At 37.3% G+C, this 20,802-nt stretch overlaps 1 protein-coding gene across 2 annotated transcripts in view; it reads right to left on the bottom strand.

Annotated features, from left to right (window-relative positions):
• The window catches only part of slc12a5a (solute carrier family 12 member 5a), a 168,515-nt gene that overhangs the window by 43,968 nt on the left and 103,745 nt on the right, over window positions 1–20,802 (bottom strand). For both annotated transcript variants that reach the window (XM_053498296.1, XM_053498297.1), the window contains exons 2-3: window positions 3,688–3,782; window positions 2,975–3,106 (exon numbers count right to left, since the gene is read on the bottom strand). In XM_053498296.1, coding sequence (XP_053354271.1) covers window positions 2,975–3,106; window positions 3,688–3,782 — 227 coding nt within the window. The remainder of the gene's footprint in view (window positions 1–2,974; window positions 3,107–3,687; window positions 3,783–20,802) is intronic.

The following is a 20,802-nucleotide window of genomic DNA, read 5'->3' as shown; positions in this document are numbered from 1 at the left end:
TTAAAACAGTCGTAAAATTAGGTCTTCCCGTCTTTTCCAATAAATCCTGTGTTATGATTGGTGGCAGCGATTCAGTCTAATTTGTGAGGGCTGAGATTTGTAAGCTGGTGGGATTTGTAAGAAACCAATCCGTTTTTCAATAAGAAAAACATCTGATAATGTTAAGTCATCCTAAACAACACCAAGTAACTGCTTTTAAGTCATTCTGATGGCGACAGTGCCAACCAGACACTGAATCTAATACAACAACTGAATCTCAAATGCCTCTGTCTGAGACCAAAGCACTGATTGGTTCTCCATTTTATGCACAACAACGAACCAAATCAGTGCTTCTTCTTCAGACAGAGACCAAGTGGATTTTAGGTGGATTAATTAAATCTTGTTTTTCATTCATTATAACCTTATAATAGAAAATACTAGATATAAGGACTATGTTCAAGATACATAAATGACTATATTTAATAAAATTTCATTTGGTAAGATGTCAGTATTTGCAGTGGAGCACATGGTTAGTCTATACCTTCAGCTGGTATATCAAACCTAACATAGAATTGAATGAATAAATGAAGTTCACCCCAGCACTGCCATGTTGCTACTGTTGGCTCCTCGACAAGATCCTTAATCCTCAGTTGTATCCTGTATTAAGTTTAAGACACTCATAGAAGCATCAGCCAAATATTTAAATTGAGGAACAGCGATTCACTTTTTCAGATTATTTACAGTATGTACAGTGGCTCCAGAAAGTATCCCGGCGCCAGTGATTATTTCTCTTTTTGCTTTATTTTTATGTCAAATTTAAGCACTGTTATATAACAATTACTTCCGACCAAGTAACCTCAATTGACAAGAGGCTTTTTATGAATGAAGATAATAGACACTAACAGCACTGTAACTGTTAATTACACTAAATGTCGTTCGCAGCATGGGTAAAAGTAGGACGGTAAGGCCTTCCGATGGCTACAACACTAACTAGCTTCTAACACAACACTGAATCTCAAACTGAATCCCTCCCTAGACCTAATCAAGGGCCCTACTTGGTGTGTTGAACAAGGCTTTGTACACCCTACTACACTAACTTTCCATTAAACGCTGTTTGGGAGTTAACCCTAGAACACAGTAGTTAACATAGCTGATATTGTAAAATGGAAAAACTGGAAATATAAAGAAAAATGAGATTTACAGGACTGTCGACCACCTTCATGGTTTATTATTTTCACCTCTTGGCTACATAATAAGTATGAATTTAAAATTACAGTACTTTCGGCCCTGGTAATTACACAAAATGTCGGTTTCCAACTTTGTCAGTCACCGTTAGTTTTTCCAGCCACACAAGCACGTGTGTTGGAGGAGCAAAATAACTGGTTAAATAAAGAAACAAATCATAATCTGTTGATGGTTAATGGTGTTTGAGGGACTGTTTTATAAGAACAATATCACACTAGAGGTTGTACTGTTGTAGTTCTATTTTTCCTAGTTTAATTTAATTTTTAAAAATATTTATTTCTTTTATTCATATTTATTTCTTATTATAATCTGTGGTGTCTCTGAGCTCGCGCACGTGGAAGAAGCGGCTAGCGCTTTCCTCTGAGTGTGTTACTCCGCCCCCAAACAGTCCGTGAACAAGCAGTTCGAAAAGATGCGGTCGGCTGGCGTCACGCAGTTCGGAGGAAACACGTGATAGTCTTCGTGAAAATCGAAAAAAAAATCCCCCCCCAAAAAAAAGGTTTGCAATTTTTTTTTTCATTCATCCATTTTCTCTAGTTCTAAGACAGCAGTATTCAGGCCATGCCACTGATTTGAGTCTAGGTTCAGATTTAAGTTTGGGTTTTAAGTCCCCGTTCCAAAACACTATTTATTTATTTATTTATTACAAGCCAATCCTTTGTAGTTTTTGCCCAGTGCTCCAAATGCAGATGTCTGACTCACTAAAAGAGGTTTAATTTGCTTCTTTCCGACTTGTCCTGTTGTCCAATTCCTCCTTCTAAAAAGAAAATTTTAAAAAGTCCCCCAACATAATTTTTTTTTGCACCAATCATTATGTTTTGCACCAATCATTATGTTTTTTCCAACAGCTTCCAGATTTTCTTATGTCCTTTCTGGGAAGTGGCTTTCTTCTGGCCACTCACCCGCAGAAGCTACATCTGTGCACAGGTGATGCTGTTGTTGTGGACTACACAGGATCTGGTCATACTGTAGCTAGACTTTTAGACACTTCTCTGATCTTTACCCTTCTTGCATGAGCAGTCAGGTTTGATAGTGCATGGATTGTGTCATACTTTGTCCATAGCTAACATTTTGTGTTTTAATTTGCTTACTTGCTTACTACAGTATGTTTCTATCTATGAAGGAAGCTGCATAGGCAGTGCTTGTGCACAATATTTGTTGTGCAAACATAAAATGATTGGACATGGATAGAATTAATATTAACACAGATTTAACCTGTTTAACATAAGGTAAGTGCTCCAGAAAAAAAAACTATTAGTCTTAACGTAGATTGCTAAAAGAGATGGAATTGAATAGTTATCAATTATGCACTATTTAGCCTTAATTTCATTATTTTCTAAAGACACTGTATCTCAGACAATATCCTTAATGAGTGCCTCTTTGGAGCCCATAAAAAATTGCTTGTACTATAGTTACCTTAAACTATAGTACATAACATAATATATCAAACTATTGCAATGGGGCTTCAGTCACAGGACTTTATAGAGTACCATTATAGATACAATGGACCTTCACTGAGCACCAAGTACTACATATGGTGTGTATGCAATTCTTTGGCAAATATCATGGTAGTTATTGGTTGCCACAGTGGCTACAAATGTGGCGCTGGTTTAAAAGGTCTGAAAAAGATGTTGTCTCAATGTATTTACTGCAAATAATGAAAATAAGGAATGAAAAGGAAATGGAGTGAAAGAGGGTTAACTTTATACAGGCTGGTGTGTGTACAGGGTCAGATGTGAGTATACCTTACCTTGACAGGTTTCTTGCGGGAACCTTCGTTGTTCTCAGCTTCCTCGTGTTCCTTGCTGCCCTGAGGCAGATTGGAATAGCTGGCAAGGTTACTGAGCAGAGACGATACCATGGGACTAGTGTCCATCTCCTCCTACAGTGCGTAAACACACACACTCCTCATTACTATTATAGAACCAATAAGTCAGGTATATAACTATACAGGTATAAAATTGCAGAGTTGAGGCTTTATAAACAGTTTTATTCTGTAAACATTCCTATAAAATTCTTCATGATAACCAATCATAAGAAAGATGTGTCTCTTTTAAATATCACACAGAAAACAACATCAACTGCTTGTCGCTAGCTAGCTCTTTTGTTTAAACCAAGGAACACACTAATTCCTTTTTGTTATTTTTCCATTAGAATGATTTCTACTCTGAAGGGATGATGTGTGCTTAGTCAATTTACTTCTAGTATCTCTCCCAAAGGCATTTTTTTTAAAAAAGAAAGAAAATAACAAACAAACAAAAACAATGCCAAGAATGTAATCCACCTACTTCATCTTTATTACCCCGCTATTGTAATTCGTAAGCTCCTTTGTCACTGCTGATTACATGTTATGAATGTAATAGTGAAGTGAGATTAAATTAAATAAATTAGCCCCAGTGGACAGTTAATTCTAGGAAGCATCTTACAGTGGGATGTCTATAATGCATGTACATGTATGCATACCTCAAACAGTGCCATGTTTTTGCCATCATACTGCTGGCCCTTCTCTGGATCACTGCTGTTGATGAAAGGACTGCTCTCCTTGGGATTCCCATCACCTGAAAATGACCGAAAGCATTACATATTAGAAGAAAACCATATGAAACCAATATACGTAGGATATCATCATACACCCAAAACACAGATTTAAATACATTAAGTTAATAAATAATTGCAATAACTTGTAGCTGGCACATTCATCCAATCATCTTAGCTCTGTTATGAGAACAGAAAGAAATAACATGCTCTTTAAGTATTTATCATATTTCATATTTATCTTCTTGGTTTACGTGCATCAAAATATTAAAAGTGATAAAAACTAGGAATCTTTGAGGTGTCGCTTAGAAGCTGTTGACATAAAGTGACGGCTGATCTATGCTATCAAAGAATTGGTGATGAGCTTCTGCTGGAATGCTTCCACTAAAATCTAGCTATGCTTCTGTTAATATGCTTCTTCCCCTGTGCTTTTAGCAAACCTCTTGGAGTTGGGATTTGCTCCAGGGCTATTTATAGAGCTGGCTGAGAGGCCTATTCTGGTGACAGAGACTTCTCCACACACTCACACCGCGGGCGAGGAACAAGGCTACTACAGTCTTAGACCCAACAACATAGGAGTCTTTCTATAATTTGGGGTACGTTCCATAGCCTTTCATGATAAGGATATTTATATATATATATTTATATATATATATATATATATATATATATATATATATATATATATATATATATTTTTTTTTTTTTTTTTAATATCATGTTTTAAATACTAAGGGAAAGCATGTTACAATATCACACAATTGTTATGTGCATATTCTTCACTTTGTTTAAAAATGGTCATAATATTGCCAAACTGACCATTTTTGCCACGTCTGCTTTCGTAATTGAGGTTTTCATGGTTAATAAAATAATGAATAGAACAATTAGTGTTAATAACAAGTATTTTTTAATGGATTTTCTTATTAAATTTCATATATAGTGGAACCTTGAATTGCAAGTAACTTGGTCTGCGAGTATTTTTGCAAGATGAGCAAAAATTTTAATTTTAACTCAGTAAGGAGATTTTAAGTGAAGGATTGTGGGTAATTGTCTCTGATGCTCGGTCTCAGTGCACGTGCATCACTCGTATAGTCAACATCCGTGATAGACTGAGACCATATGTGTGTGCGCAAAGCATTTTTTATTTTTTGTTTGTATGTGTGCCTGTACTCACAGGTGCTTTTGTGAGTATGAGTCTCTGTCAGCTAACTGGTGCGTGTGCGTGTATGTGTGAAAGTCGTGCTACACAGTAGCCCCTTTTTCTTCTCTCCTCTCTCTGGTCTCAATCACTACAAGTATGATTTTTAAAGATAAAGTACAGGTTAATTTGTATTTGTATTTTATTTTATATTTTGTATTAATTATTTTTATATGAATATTTTTGGGTTATGGAACAAATCATTGAAGTTTTCATTATTTGTTATGGGGAAATTTAAAGCAAGCATGCTTCCGGAATAAATCATGCTCGCAATCCAAGGTTTAACTGTATATTTATTTATTTATTAATGTCTGCAAAAGTTTCTAACAGATCTCCATCCTGCAACTCAAAAATGATTTGTTTCCACGTAATCTTATTCTTTCTGTGACAAACTGTGGTAAATGCTCTCTCTTTTTAAATTTTTTTTTTAATCTATAATAACTTATTGTCATGAAATATATTAATTGACCAGCAACTATGCTACTCCACTATTATGGTTTACAGATTGTTTTTGATTTTAATAAAACTATTTGTTCAAATATGATGTTGAACTGTTCATAAAAATGAGAAGTGGGCATCCAGGTGAGTCCTTACACTAATTATTGGTCAAAATAAGGAGATTGTCAGCTACTGTACAGTATGTTACCCAGTAGTGTACATAGTGTACAACTAGCAAATATGTTACACTAAAGGAATTTACTAACTTAAACCACTATTTGTTCTATTAAAAAATAACATTGTTTTTGTATGTTGAGCTCATGTAAAATGTACCCCAAATTATACAATCATATGCTTACTGTATGCATATATGCATACAGTAAGCATATGAACATATATGTATATAGAGCTGCCAACTTTTAACATACTGTAATCCAAGACCCAATCTATCTCTAAGACTGTGTCACCAGCAGCAGATGAGCACTCCTGACCCAATCGGAGGAACCATTATTCATGCAACATATTACCACCTCTATTTGAGGGATCTGAAAGACTAAGATTATGCTCATGAGTGTCAGAGAATATTAATTACTGCATTTAAACATTCAATCATCATATTTGTAAAAATATTGTTTAATGATAAAAATAGAACACAAATATACTGCATTAACATAATACAAACAATTTATTACCTACTGTACATACACATGACCAAAAAAAACTATACCAGACTTGTATTACCTAGGGATAGTCGGGTTGATTATACTGTATACAAACAAAACAGCTCATGTACTGCAGAATGTGCCAACATTTTTTTTGTGGCAGACTGTTTAATGGCACAGTGTATTTAATATATGTAATGCTTTGGATGATTTGGATTATGTATGAGTCTTAAATGAATTATGTTACTTGCATGGTTTACAAAAAATAATAATAATAAATTGAGTCAAAAAAGTCAATGATTGTGACATCATCTCATCTGGGGAGCATGACTTATTAATTCGTATGGTGTCAAGACACGTTGTTGTGCTATGAATGTGAGAAACAACAGGCTCATTTATTTTAAGATAGTGATAGATAAACATAAAAAAGGAAAAAAAATATCAGGTCTCGTAATTAAACAGTCAAGTCAGATAAGGGGTTCACACAGTTTATACAGAGAAAACGGATGGAGGGATGGATGATAGATAGATGATAGATATACAGGATATATGTAAAGAATGAGATGAATATGTGCAAATATGGGCAATGGGGATGAATTCAGTGTACAGGATAGTGGAAATTGAGTTGTGCAACTGAATGACATGGTACAGATTTTAAAATTGTCTTAAAACATATCTTGATATCCAAGCTTAATATCCAAAACTGTTTAAGTCCAGCACATTTAAGTCCAGCACGAAGTAATGAACATTAACCAACGGAGCTGGAGCTTCTTGTTAGTTTGCAGGTCAAGCTTTTCAAATTACATTTACTCATTCATTCAATTCACATTGTCTAGGAAATCATTCATTTAATGGAGCATTATTTCTGTCCTTCCACTCGATGAGTCAGTTAATATATGCAAATTGTCTGTATTGGACTGTCGGATTTCCATAAACCTGCATTATGACAATACGCATTCAAATTCAATTTATTAGCCTAACAAAATAAGCTGAGTGTGTGATGCTGTAAATAGTGTGGCTGGCTGTTGACGCAGACAGTGTTCAAAATGGTGTTCAGCAGCACCTCTGTGTTTAAACACCATCTGGATTGGACACTGCAGTGGCTTTTTAAAGTGTTTTAGGTGTTGAGGTGTTTCATTTGCGGTGTGTTGGGACGTGTTGTATAGAGAAATTTAGCACAGATCACATGTAATTGATGATTCCTAGTGAAAAGTGCACAAATTAGGGTTCTAACCAAGTAAGCCAATAGCTTCTAGCTTTAGCCACTGCATATTTACCACAAGCAAATAAGCATCCATTACGGGCAAATAATGATTATTTGCTAATTGAGCATTTAACCCTGGGGCACTAAACACTAAACACCTGACTGTGACAACATACTGTAGGCAAAGACTTCTTCCTAGTAGACCCTTTTAAACATCTAGAAATGCTTACCAATCTCATTTGACTAGTCAGTTTCATACAATCAACACTGGCCATTTTAATAGAAACATATCTACTTAGTCATTCATTTAATTATTATGCAGGATGCAACTACACATCGAGTGTTTCAATGTTTACTTCAGACGTCAGAATGGGAAAAATGAGATAATTCGGCATATTTGTCAGTGTCAGACATAGCAGGATGAGCATTTTAGAAACTGCTGATATCCTATTTATTTTAAGAGGAGATTTTACAGAACGGTGCAAAAACCAAAAAAACACAACAAATGCATTCAGTGAGCAAATGTTCTGCGCACCATGGTGAGTGTTCAGATAAGAATGTCCAGACTTGTTTGACTTACAGGAGATGCATGTCGTTTCACATTTATCTGCATTGCTCTGCCGCAACAAGATGGCTTACTGGACAGTTGTAAATGATCATGGGTAGCTCAGTGGTTAGGGTTTAGGACTACGGTTAAGAAGATTCCAGGTTCAAATCCCATGACCAGCAAGTTATACCTGTGGGGCCCTTAATCAAGGCTATTTACCCTTAACTGCTCAGATGTACAGTATATATTATGAGATGAAATAGTAAGTTGCTCTGGATAAGGATGTCTGCTAAATGCCTAAATGTGTTGGTGTACAACTGTTCCTAATAAAGTGGTAATAATTAATTGGTGAGTGTATATTTAACAGTTCTAATACACTAAACATAACAAGTCAATCATGGAAGCATTTGTTTTTGCTAAAATGTAAGGAAAGACCAACAAAACTCTTAAGGCAAAATTTACTTACAAGAGGGAGACAAAGAAATTCAGTTCAAGCAGTCTGTTTGTATTACATGAAATTAGGCATCTAGTCTCTCATCCGTACAAACATTCACTTTCCAAATTATTTCAGGGTATTATATATACACTCATCTGTTCGGTTTTATATCTGGGCATAAAGCAGCAGAAACACATTTGCTTGACATAACTTCAATATCCCTAAGGTCTCTAAAGTGTAGTTTTTCCACTCTGCCTAACTGGCACATAGAGCCTGCAAGGCTGACCTTAAATTAGTAAATGACATAATTAATCATTGTGTAATCATTTTTCTTTCCCTGACTAGATGTGTTGATCATGAAGCCACATAAAATAACAGATGGTGATACTGTAGCTTGGCATGATGGTCAGTTATCTGTGTTTGGATTGAGGAACGTCAATGACAATCAGTGTTTAACTGACTGCTGGTTTTGTGGATTAATTGATGCTGGACAGTCTGGGTTATTTTCTTCTTCTTTTTCTTTTTTTATACACAGTGGGAGAAATAAGTATTTGATTCCCTACTGATTCTCTAAGTTTGCCTGCTTACAAAGAAATGAAGGGTCTATAATTTTTATCATAGGTTTCTGGTAAAGGATTGAGACAGAATATCAACCAAACATCCAGAAAAAGCACATGATACAAATGTTATAAATCGATTTGCATTTTAGTGAGGGAAATAAGTATTTGATCCCCAAGCAACCAACAATACTTCTGGCTCCCACAGACTGGTTATGTGCTTATATGGTACACATATTAATTTAAGAAGGAGCTTTTAACAACAACACGTAATGTGTATAAAAGCCACCTGTCCACAAAATCTCTGTCTTCCATTCAAATCTCATCACTATCGGCAAGACCAAACAGGTGTCAAAGGAAGTCAGGGACAAGACTGTAGACCTGCACAAGGCTGGAATCAAGACCATGAGCTAGAAGCTTGGTGAGAAGGAGACATCAGTTGGAGTGATTGTTTGCAAATGGAAGAAATACAAAATAACCATCAATTGCCCTCAGTCTGGAGCTTCATGCAAGATTTCACCTCATTGAGTAAGAATAATCATGAGAAAAATGAGGGATCAATGCAGGACTACAAGGGAGGAGCTTGTGAATGATCTCAAGGCAGTTGGGAGCACAGTCACCAAACAAACCATTGGTAACATGATATGCCGCCAAGGATTGAAATCAGTGCAGCAAGGTCCCCCTACCCAAGAATGCACATGTATAGGCCCATCTGAAGTTTGCCAATGAACAGAAGGATTGAGAATGTGCTCAAACAAAATTGAGTTCTTTGGCATCAACTTGACACTGTTTTGGGAGGAAAAAAAATGCTGACTATGACCCCAAGAACACCATCCCTACAGTCAAGCACGGAGGTGAAAACATCGTGCTTTAGGGCTGGTTTCATGCTAAAGGTACAGACTGACTTTGCTGCATTGAGGGTTAATGAACGGGCCATTGGATGAGAACCTCCTGAAGATGGGTCGTGGATGGGTCTTCCAGCATGACAATGACCCAAACATACTGCCAAGGCAACACAGGAGTGGCTCAAGAATAGGCACATTAAGGTATAATAGTGTGGACTAGCCTTCTTCAGACCATAATCCTATAGAAAGTTTATGAAGAGAGCTGTAACTTTGAGTTGCCAGCCGGCAAGCAGGAAATCTTAAAAAGTAAGAGAAAATCTGTAAAGAATAGTGGATTAAAATGCGTCCTGAGATGTGTGCAAACCTGGTAAACAACTACAAGTAAAGTCTTACCTCTGTGCTTGCAAACAAGTGTTTCTCCAGCACGTACTAAGTCATGTTTCATTTGAGGATCAAATACTAATTTCCCTCACTGAAATGCAAATCGATTTATAACATTTGCATTGTGTGCTTTTTCTGGATTTTTCCTCGATATTCTGTCTCTATCCTGTACCATAAACCTTTGATAAAAATTATAAACCCTTCATTTCTTTGTAAGCGGGCAAACTTAAAAAATCTGAAGGGGATTAAATACTTATTTCCCCCACTGTACTGTGTGAAATTAAAGCTGCACGATGGTTTAGTGGTTAGCACCTAGGTTCCCATGGCCTACACCGGATGAATGGCACCAATTGGCTGAGTGATTTAAGAAAAACTGAGATAAAATGGGCCAGAATATTAAATCAAACCCGGACCCTGGAGGTACAAGGCGACCACTAAGCCACCATGCTACTTAGGCTTTGCACTAATATATTATTTGAAAGCCTTAAACTTTGACTTTGCAGCAAAAGTGGTGGCCAATTCATGCTCCCAAAACCACTCTTGCATACTTTGAGTCCTGGAATATGCCTGTGCCATCAAAAAAGGGAAGAAAAAAACATTGATAATATAACCTAGTCATTCGGTACATTTAGGTCATCAGCTGACTTCATTTAATTGCCACATAACTTTGCTGAGTCAAGTTTTGACCAACTGACGCAACTCCAGATCATAACTGCCTCCAGATGCATATACAGTTGGCATTATGCATGATTCATGTTTTTGACCAACTTTCTTCCAGGAAAAAAATTAAAAGATAGAAAGTGTGTGTTACATGGTTACTGACGTGATGTGGGAGCTGACTGGTGGGTAGGAATTGGCCAATAAACAAAGTAGAAAAAAAGAAGACCTAACAAACCGACAAAATCATTATACTCTCTAAAAGAAGTGAATGATTGCATTTATTCCTAAAAGATTCATAGTTAGAGCTCAAGGAATTTATTTTTCATCCTTACTGTAGTCTTTTTCAACCCATGAACATAAAATAGCTTGACAGAACAGATTGAATCTTTATCTCAATTTCTGTGGTTCTGGTTGTTGTTTAAAGGATTTACTCATGAGATACAGTACAGTATCTAATAAAAATCTGATTCCAGCTTGTAAATCAAGGTAATGAAATGAATATTTAAAATGTAAGAAAGCATGACTATGTCCTTTTAAACATACTGTTAGGATACATAACAGACTGCATGATGTGGATGGTTGCATCTGATTGACAGAGCTGCCTCAGGAGTGTTTCATCAATTCCTGTCAGTCTGTCGCAGTGCACTGGGCCGAAAAAGAAAAAATACGCCACTCGATTGAGCTCATCAGGATTTTTTCGCTTGCATTGAGCTTCTGGGAAAATTAAGTTCATCCATGCCGGCCTGGCAGAGGTCACTGCCGCCATGCAACTCATCGGAGCTTATTAACACATCTATTTTTCTTATGTTGCAAACAAAGCTTTTCATTTTACTAGTTCTTTTGATGGATATTGCAGAGCTCTGTGCTTTGATCAAATGGTCTGAAACTTACTGCAAATCATTCTCCACTCTCTAAAGTATTGGGCTTTGCCTACCTGTGTAGTGGGATTCACATTTATGTCACGCTTCAATCTTCCGCCATTCAATTACATACTGACTAATAGTCAGCCCTGGAAAATATCCCTGAGGTGAAATTCAGAGCTTTAATAAATTTAAGGCATTATTTCCAAAATGCATACAATTATGTAGAAATAAGATTTAAGACGTTACAGATTTTTAGCTTTTTGAACTTTTTCCCTAAGGTCCACTTATAACTACAGTCATTAATTTTGCATGAACATTTTTCAACATTTCTTGCCACAGGATTAAACTGGCTTTTTTGTTACTATGTTTTTTTAAGACAGCGTTGTGCAATTGACCTCTGTTCTGATTGGATGCTCAGCGCATACTACTGTATGTTAGTATTACTATCCTCAATTTCATTTAATTAATGTCAAGATTCATAAATGCAATAGTTTGTGTTCTTTCTCTTTTTGGGATCTTTGTGAAACTTAAAAACACAAATGCTGTACCAAAGGTAATGCAAAAATGGGGCATGGCTTTTTATTAAATGACATACTGTAGGTCGTTCAACTTTGGACCCTGTCTTGCACACTTTAGTGTTTTCTCAGATTCTAATTTAACTAATCAACAAATTAACATCACTTTCTGAATTGAGGTGGGGTGGTACACTAGTGGTCCTCCAGGACCAGGGTTGAGAACCACTGCTCTACAGTATACAAAGGTACTCAACCCTGCTCCTGGAGGACCACTGTCTTGCAAATTTTCAAAGAGGATTCAATGGTTGGGTTCAGTGATGCATTGCTTGTGATGGAAACTATGGTGAGTAGTATGTTTGTGCAGACATGCAGTTTACTAAAAAAAGTTATGCACACTTTTGCATTACTTTCGATACAGCTCTCTTAACAGGGAGACGCACTGCGCTATATTACCCATCAGCCCCAGCATGACACATGCCACTGATCACTGTTATCTTTGTCTCATTATGTCCTGTTTGGCTCCAGTTTTTATGTCTTGTTGTCAAGCCTGATGTTGGTTGTTTAGCTCATAGTCTGTATGTTTTTGCCTTGAATTACTGTGAGCGTTCAGGAGTACTGTATTCTCATAGTTGAATGTTTGTTTGTATTCCACAAAATAAAGGGGCTAACCTATTAAATGGCTATATTTAAATATCCTTCTATTTAAGACTTTGTCGAAACAAGAAACTCAAACTGTTTCTGCAGCCTAGTTTCCTTAAATCCATATAAAATTACAGACCTCGGGAAGATTTTAAAAATGAACAATTTTCCAAACTATATTAAACTCTTTCATTTAAGTGAACTGAGGAAAATGTAGTTATCTGTGATAGGGATCATTTAAATTGATATCATATTTCGCATTTCTGGAGGCTTGGGGTTCGCTGCAGTCCTCTGAAACTTGATGCTCAAAGCGCTTCCTAAACTTGTAGGCGATTTAACAGACCATTGGGCTGTCAAACTGACAAGAGAAAATCTGAACCCTGGAGAGGTAAAGCTGCTAAGGTAAAGTAATTTGGGAGATGAGCCATGGAAAACATTCACTTGAACACTGAAAAAAAAATGTGCTATAGACGTTGGTCAGGCTGTAAAGTTAAAATCCAGTTTTTAAGATTTTTTTTTTCTTTAGCTTAACCCAAAGAAGAGCAGAGGGGGAAAAATAGACTGGGGATAGAAGGAGACACAGCAAGGGCCTTTTGCATTCCCATTTGGCTGCTTTGACTTGTCTTGATGAATGGGAACATTACATAATGTGTACTGTGTTTTGGGAGAGTGTGTGTCAACTTTAATTTGATTTCCCCTTACACTCTACTAAGCTCCACAGCTGGGCTCCCTGACAGCATATTATTTGTGGAAATCCAATAAATAAATAGGAGTCAGTAAGGCCACCACTTTTCATTTGCTCCTGTCCACCCCCATGCCATTTCCGAACGGTTTAATGATCTTGAACACTGTCTCCAGACTGACACTTGAACAAGGACGAGAACTGAATTGGTGCTAAATTAGACCAATATCGGCTTCTTATTACCTGCACAATCCTGCTGCAACGCTGACCCTCTGAAGTGTACGTGTTTTGTAGTTGCCTGGTCTGAATGCTTGGAATGTGTTTTGAAAAAGCCTTAATTGACTTAATCGGTATACGTATTAGTAAAAAATATTTGTTTGCTAAATATTAGTAAAATATACTGTAAAATATTAGTAAAATATCAACACATTATCATGTATTTGTATGGATGTTTGCTTCTTGTTGTTGTCTTTCGGCTGCTCCCTTTAAGGGGTCACCACAGAGGACCAACTGATCCGCACAACAACTTTATGTTCACGTTTTCCATTAATGCATAGGTTTTTTTAAGCATGGAAAGCAGAGATACCCACCCAGACACCAGACAGAAACCCATAGCCAGGGCTTAGGCTTATTATTTTTTTTTATTCTGTCAAAGAAATAGAAGCTATATACTGCCAGTGACTTGGCTAAGGGGTATTCAGAACTACAATGAATGTAATGTACAGTAATAATTGGCTTTTTATTGTGGTGGAGTGAGATTTAAATATCTGAGACGAGGAAATAGAAAATGTGTCCTTTGTGTGCTGGATAATTAGGCTGTCAACCAGTATGAGACTAGTTAATATAAATATTTAAAGTGAAACTTTAAAGAGATTGGGACTGGGAGTTCCACCCACATAACGACAAAATAAATAAAACTTTTTTAATCACATGTTCAAATCAAACTGGGACTTTTGCGCAGAATAACAACAAAGAATAAAGAACAGAATCTTTATGTAATCGAAGGCTTTTATAGACACCAGAGCTATGTTCGGACCGCCTGTCTTAAATTCTGGCCTCCCATGAACTCCTTTAATGGCCCAAACAAAATTAAATCACTTGGACGGAGGTCAAGACTGTATGGGGATGTTGCAATAACACCCATCCGAGTTCCTGTAATGTGCATGTGGTGGTCATGATTGGTGGTATGTACAATTCCCACAGACAGATGCGTCTGTTCCTTAAATTGGCAACAAGTTATCTAAAGATTTTCACAGGAACAAGAAATTTAATCGAGTCCCCATTTGATTTGAACACCCCTTGATCTGTCACTTCTGTGACCGCTATGGCAGTAAATTCTTTGCATAAAGCCCTTTTGCCAGAAAGACATCCAGAATACAGTGTGGTCCTGTTGTGCTCTGGTTCTATCCTCTGGCACTCATCTTGCTGTCTTGCACATGTTAAAAAAATTACATCGGCAATCCATTATACATAACATATTCAGTTTGCCTGCAGCTAGGTCGTATCATGGTGCAATCATACTGTCATAGCAATCAAACTGCAATAGGGTTTGCATAGAAACAGCTGCTTTGAAACACACAAGTGAGATTGCTGTGAAACCACCCCAAAGGAATCGCACCATGGGGTAGAAGCACAAGGGTTTGATTGAAACTAAACAGGATATATTTTAAATGAAAAGCCAACTTGTGACACTAGGCATGTTTCAAACATCTGTATATATATACAGTTCTTGGATCTACATGTTGTCGTGCATGAACCTCTCCTTTTCCATACATCATAGTTTATATAAATGCCTATAGTATAGGTGGGTGCAATGGAGAATCTGAACATTTCATGAGCATTAACTAATATGAATTTGTATAGGGAAATGTCCACAAGCACGTAGCCAAAAAAAATAATCAAAGTCCATATTTGATGTGAGTTTTTACACAGAATTAATTCTGTTGCTGCATGGTGGCATAGAGGTTACCACTGTGGCTTTGCACCTCCATTGTCGAGAGTTTAAGTGCTGATGCTCTGGGTTCTCCTGTTTTGTCCTGCAATCAGAAGATATAGGCAATTTGGCATTGCTAAATTGCTCACAGTGTGAGTGTGTGTGTGCTTGTGGCCCTCCATGAATTGGCACCCTGTTCTAGGTGTTCCCCTGCCTGGGTCCCCTGGGAGAGGCTCCAGGCCCAGCAGGATCTTCAGTTTCAGTCCTGGAGGTCCACTGTCCAACATAGTTTGGTGATTTTTTTGCTATATATTTATTATTTTATTTCAATATTGTGATATTTATACAGTAGCAGCAACAGGTATCCAAGGTGCTTATGTTATGTTAGTTAAGGTGCTTAGTCCTTATGTACAGTTAGTTGCCGTGGCTACTGTGGAAAATTAACACTAAAATATTGAGTATATATTGAAATTTACCATTACCATTTACCATTGCTTATTGGTACACTATTAGAACGTATGTAGCTTATAAATAAATGTGATTTGATTGATTTTCATAATGGATCCTGCCATTCCTGAAGAGATTATGCAGATTAATAGCCTATGTAATATTAACAAATTATTGATTGCAATGTATGTAGATTACTTAAAAATACTATTAATATAAGGAAACATTATTATAAGATTGTCCTTGATAACATTAAATAGTGCAAGAAATTAATGTCAGGCCTCATGCAAGCTCCATGTTATTTTGCAGTCCAGCGAGGCACTGTGATTGATGGGTAATTTTTTACTGGCAAAGTTCTTATGGTTTGGAATCTTTCTTAAGATGGCTGAATACCCTGTGCTGTTCACTTCGCAGGGAACTACTAGGCGGTCAGAACACAGCAAATGACTTTTTCTCACTCCCTGTCCAGCCAACCCCTGCATCCTCTACCTCAGATGCCATCGATACAAAGACCGAGTCAGTGAGTGACTCAGTGCCCCCAAGACTCCAGTTTAATTTTCATTGGCTACATGAGTTCAGTTTGTTATGTTATAAAGAGGGGTTAAATTTGGTTTTGATTTGGATTTCCGAATTACCTACGACTGGGCATGTATGCTTTTGCCTTGCAACAGGATGGCACCCCATCTATGGTGTACACAACCTTGTGCTTCAGGCCACCTGGTATAAGTAATAAACTGTAGGTAATGAATGAATGAATAAATGAGACATTCTGCTATTCCTCATTATTCTTAATCATACGATTGGATCCACTGAAAGACTTTTCTGGGACTGCAACCGAACTGCAGTCAGGCAGTTGATTCCCCTTATCTTAGATAGCTTAGATAGAAGCTATAGTTTCCAGAACAGAAAGACTAGATCTGTTTGGAGTGATGGAAAGGTCTTTGATTTCCTGTTAGAGTGTGTCTAATAAGAGAAGACAGCTTTCCTCAGCTATACATGATGTAACTGGACAGTCACAGGGTGGCCTGTGGGTGAACACACACACTCGCACTGCTTTAAGATTTACTTAAACTTCAAGAAAAGCATTCTATTTTTATTTTTTTGGCCTGGCTCCACCAAGGATGATACCAAATGTAACCACATGGTCAGTAACTACGACTGAAATACTGAAATCTATTCCCAAGTCCGAGAGTTCTACTAACTTCTCCTGCAATTTATACAGACTCACAATTGTTGTATGTAAATTTCCGTCATCATTCTAGTGATGTACTCATCTTTACAATCTCCATTGCGTATTAGGAACCATAAAGCAACTAGAAGGCCAATGCAGTAATTTCAGCTCATATACAGTAGGAAATCATGGTAAACATTTATTGTGCACTGAGGTACGCATCTTTTATTCTTTAAATGCAATCTTATACAATACATGCTTGTATTAGTGTGTTTTCTTCTCCCAACCTTAACCATCCCATATTTAAAAACCTATACATGCCATTGTACTACTTCTATTTGACACTTCTTTCCTAATAATTTACTATTGGATAAGATTTGGATGCCACTGTCCACCATCTCCATCTGCTTTTTTTAGATCCTTAACCCTTAGAACATGTGTCTCTGCTGAAGTATCATACACATAAAAAAGAAGTGCTCATCATTAGTTGGTTTATTATAATTCACGACTACTGTAGTTAAAGATTTATGCCATCATGAATCTTTAACTAGTGATGTAAATCAACACAATTACACTCACTTACGCCCAAATGATTTCAGAGCCCTTGTTTTTGTCCTTGAAAGTCTGTTTGACTGAAAAAAGCATGTTTTTTTGCTGGTTTTTTTTGCTTGTCAATTTGGATTTATCAATCCATTTCAAGAAAGCCTACCTGCACTTGTAACTGTCTATGTGGCTTGACAGTTAGAACATTTAGTTTTAACAAGATGGATAGAGGCTGCTTTTCTCTATTATATCAGTACATAAGAGCAGTTTATATTGCAACCAGGTTTTTAAGACTATATCTTACATTAACTTGCAGCAGAACAGCATATTATTTTAAAGGAAAGACAGTGGGGAAAATAATTATTGAATCCCCTATACTGTAGATTGACCTCTTTTCCTGCTAGCACTCGCACCTCACCAATAACCTCCCTTCTCTCTTTCAGATAAAGCAAGTCCTCTTGAAAGGGAAAAAGACTGAACGTGTTGAAATACAGTAGCAAAAAATAGAAAAGGATGAAACATGGAAAAACAAGAATGTGAAAGTGTAAAATTAGCCATAAACGGCAAAGGTGGAAAGGAGACTGAATGCGTATGTAGGTGTAAGAAATGGTATTCGGTAGATTTAATAGATGTAAGTCTGCTTGATATTTGATTTTTACATGGCCCGTTCATTGGGCCAATGGACAGGGCCATCTATTGTACAATCCCAACCAGATCCCTCAGCCTGAACACTGAAGATGAGTCATGGATGGGTCTTCCAGCATGACAGTGACCAAAAACATACTGCCTAGGCAACAAAGGAGTGGCTCAAGAAGAAGTGCATTAAGGTCAGGGAGTTATGGATGCCTTTTGGATGGAGCAGAAACGTTGAGTTGTCAATCAATAGGCAAGAAACCTTCATTTTATGCAAACTCATTTAACCTGCAGGGGACCAAATAATTCGTTTCCACTCTAAAATATGGTGAACTTTGGCAAAGAAGAGTAATATAAGCTCCATGGTCCAAATTGTCAAATCCCATAACAGGCAACCTGGTATACCCTAGAAGAGGTGCTAATCTATCATATGACACAAACACACTCGCACTATGGGCAAATTGGGAAACACAATCAACATATTGTGCATGTCTTTGGACTGTGGGATGAAGCTCACCAAGCACAGGGAGAACAAGTAAACTCCACATACACAGGAACAGAGAAAGGATTTAACCCTTCGACACTGAAGGTGCGAGGTGACAGTGATTTAAAAAAACAAAACATTTTACATTAGTTAACATGGTTGTATTTCTTGCCCACTAAAAAGTTACCCAAAATTATCTGTTGAAATGCCACCATTTTATTTGACCAGTGGTTTCATCTAGCACCAATTTGCTGTTTAATACTCACCTTCTTGTTTAATGTATGACAAAGGCTTGACTATTGTTTCTAAAAAAGACCAATAATGCGCCAAACTTTCTGAAGTTTATTTTGCTCCGGTCTCAGAAGCGTGTCTGACAAAGTAGGAAAGCGAGCAGCAGCTCCCTTAGGTGTGACTGGTGTGAGGAGGAAAAGGTATTGACCTGCCACGTCTGGACCTGCCATATCTGACAGAACCCTGCAGGTGTGAAAAGCTGTGCAAATTAACTGCACACATACTATATAAGCCTTTGTGTAGAACACACACACACACACATACAAATCTCTCCCGTGCTCTTTCTCAGACCTCTCTTCAGTATGACCTCCTCTCCTGCTAGCACTCCCACCTCACCAATAACCTCCCTTCTCTCTGTCAGATAATGCAAGTCCTCTTAAAAGGAAAAAAGAATGAAAGTGTAGAAGGAGCAAAAAATAGAAACATTATGTATGAAACATTGTGGAAAAACAAGGATGAGAAAGTGTAAAATTAGGCATAAATGGCAAAGGTGGAAGAAACTGAAAGTGTATGTAGGTGTAAGAAATGGTATTTGGTACACAAAGGTATTTACTTATATTTGTTCATGCACATACTGACAACATCAACTCCACATACACATTTTTAGTCAGCATGGTACAAAGTTCATACATGTGTTTCTATAAAAATAGTTTGTGTAGTGGTTAGCACTGTCGTCTTACACCTCCAAGTTTTGGGTTGGATTCCCACCTTCAAAGTGTGTGTGCATGAAGTTTGCATGAGTTTTTCTCAGGGTACTCTGGTTTCCTTCCACAGTGCAATGACCTGCAAGTGTTGCCAATTTCCCCTTAGTGTGTATGTGTGTGGGCCCTATGATGGATTTGCACCACGTCCAGACTGTGCTCTGGGATAGGCTCCAGGCCCCCTGCCACCCTGTATACAAGATAAAGCAGTATAGACGATGAGTGGGTATTTTTCTACTCACATTACTGGCTTGTATCAGGTTTTTTTCCCCTTGTCTGGGTTTAGAGTGAGAGCTGCCTTATCATTAACCTTCAACAAGCAGTCATCAGTCTGACACGTTTTCTAATATGACAACCACTTCAAAAGGAACATTTGAACCCCCAAGACAGGTATCTATTATCGGTTTCCTGTTACCTCCTGTTTCTTCTTTCAAGGTGAATAGACGGCACATAGGTAATGGATGTAACCAGATACAGTTAATATGAGAAACCTGGTGTGTGTTGAAGAAACTGTAATTCAACCAACAGATCTTGTGTGTCGGATGTATCATCAACAAACCCATCACGTTCGGAATTCAGCAGGAGCGTTGAGACATCAACACTACCTGCTGTGCCACTCCTACATATTTGCATTGATTCCAGAAGCTCTCTGTGTGTTTTGGTGTTGCTCAGTAAAGACAAAAAAATATTTACATACAGTCATGTAGATCGAAAATGTAATCATTGACAGTTTTGAGCTGAGATGCATTTCATTAATATAAAAATAGGCTTTGTCAAAAATAAATAAGCTGACAAGTACTGGAATAAATGTCACAACTCCGTTTGAGTAAAGTGACAATGCACCAATTGTGGAGGAGCTATTAAGCCTGACAGCTTATGCCAGCAATTCTTTGGATCCCAGTCAATGCATTTTAAAGTAATCTTTTTCTGCATGAGGCAGACGGCGAAGAGAAATAATGAGACTGTATTATCTTGGACAGCTGATGGGCCATGGTTTGCTCTATTAGCCATCATTATGAGCCCTCTATAACCTTACAAGTACACCACTGGGAAGAAGAGAGTGATAAAGAAGAAGAGAAAGTAGTATGCTGTTGTCTCTGAATAGGATAGATAAGGTAGAAAGTGCCAAGTGTTATCAGTTGTTCAATAGGTGTTGTTTAAATTGTAGCAGCTTTCAGTTTTCCGAGCATGTTTCTAAGCCTCAAGGCCATAC

Source organism: Clarias gariepinus, chromosome 6 (genome assembly GCF_024256425.1).
Source record: "Clarias gariepinus isolate MV-2021 ecotype Netherlands chromosome 6, CGAR_prim_01v2, whole genome shotgun sequence".
NCBI lineage: Eukaryota > Metazoa > Chordata > Actinopteri > Siluriformes > Clariidae > Clarias > Clarias gariepinus.
Note: the sequence above shows the minus strand (reverse complement) of the source record. Positions and strands in the feature narration are given on the sequence as shown.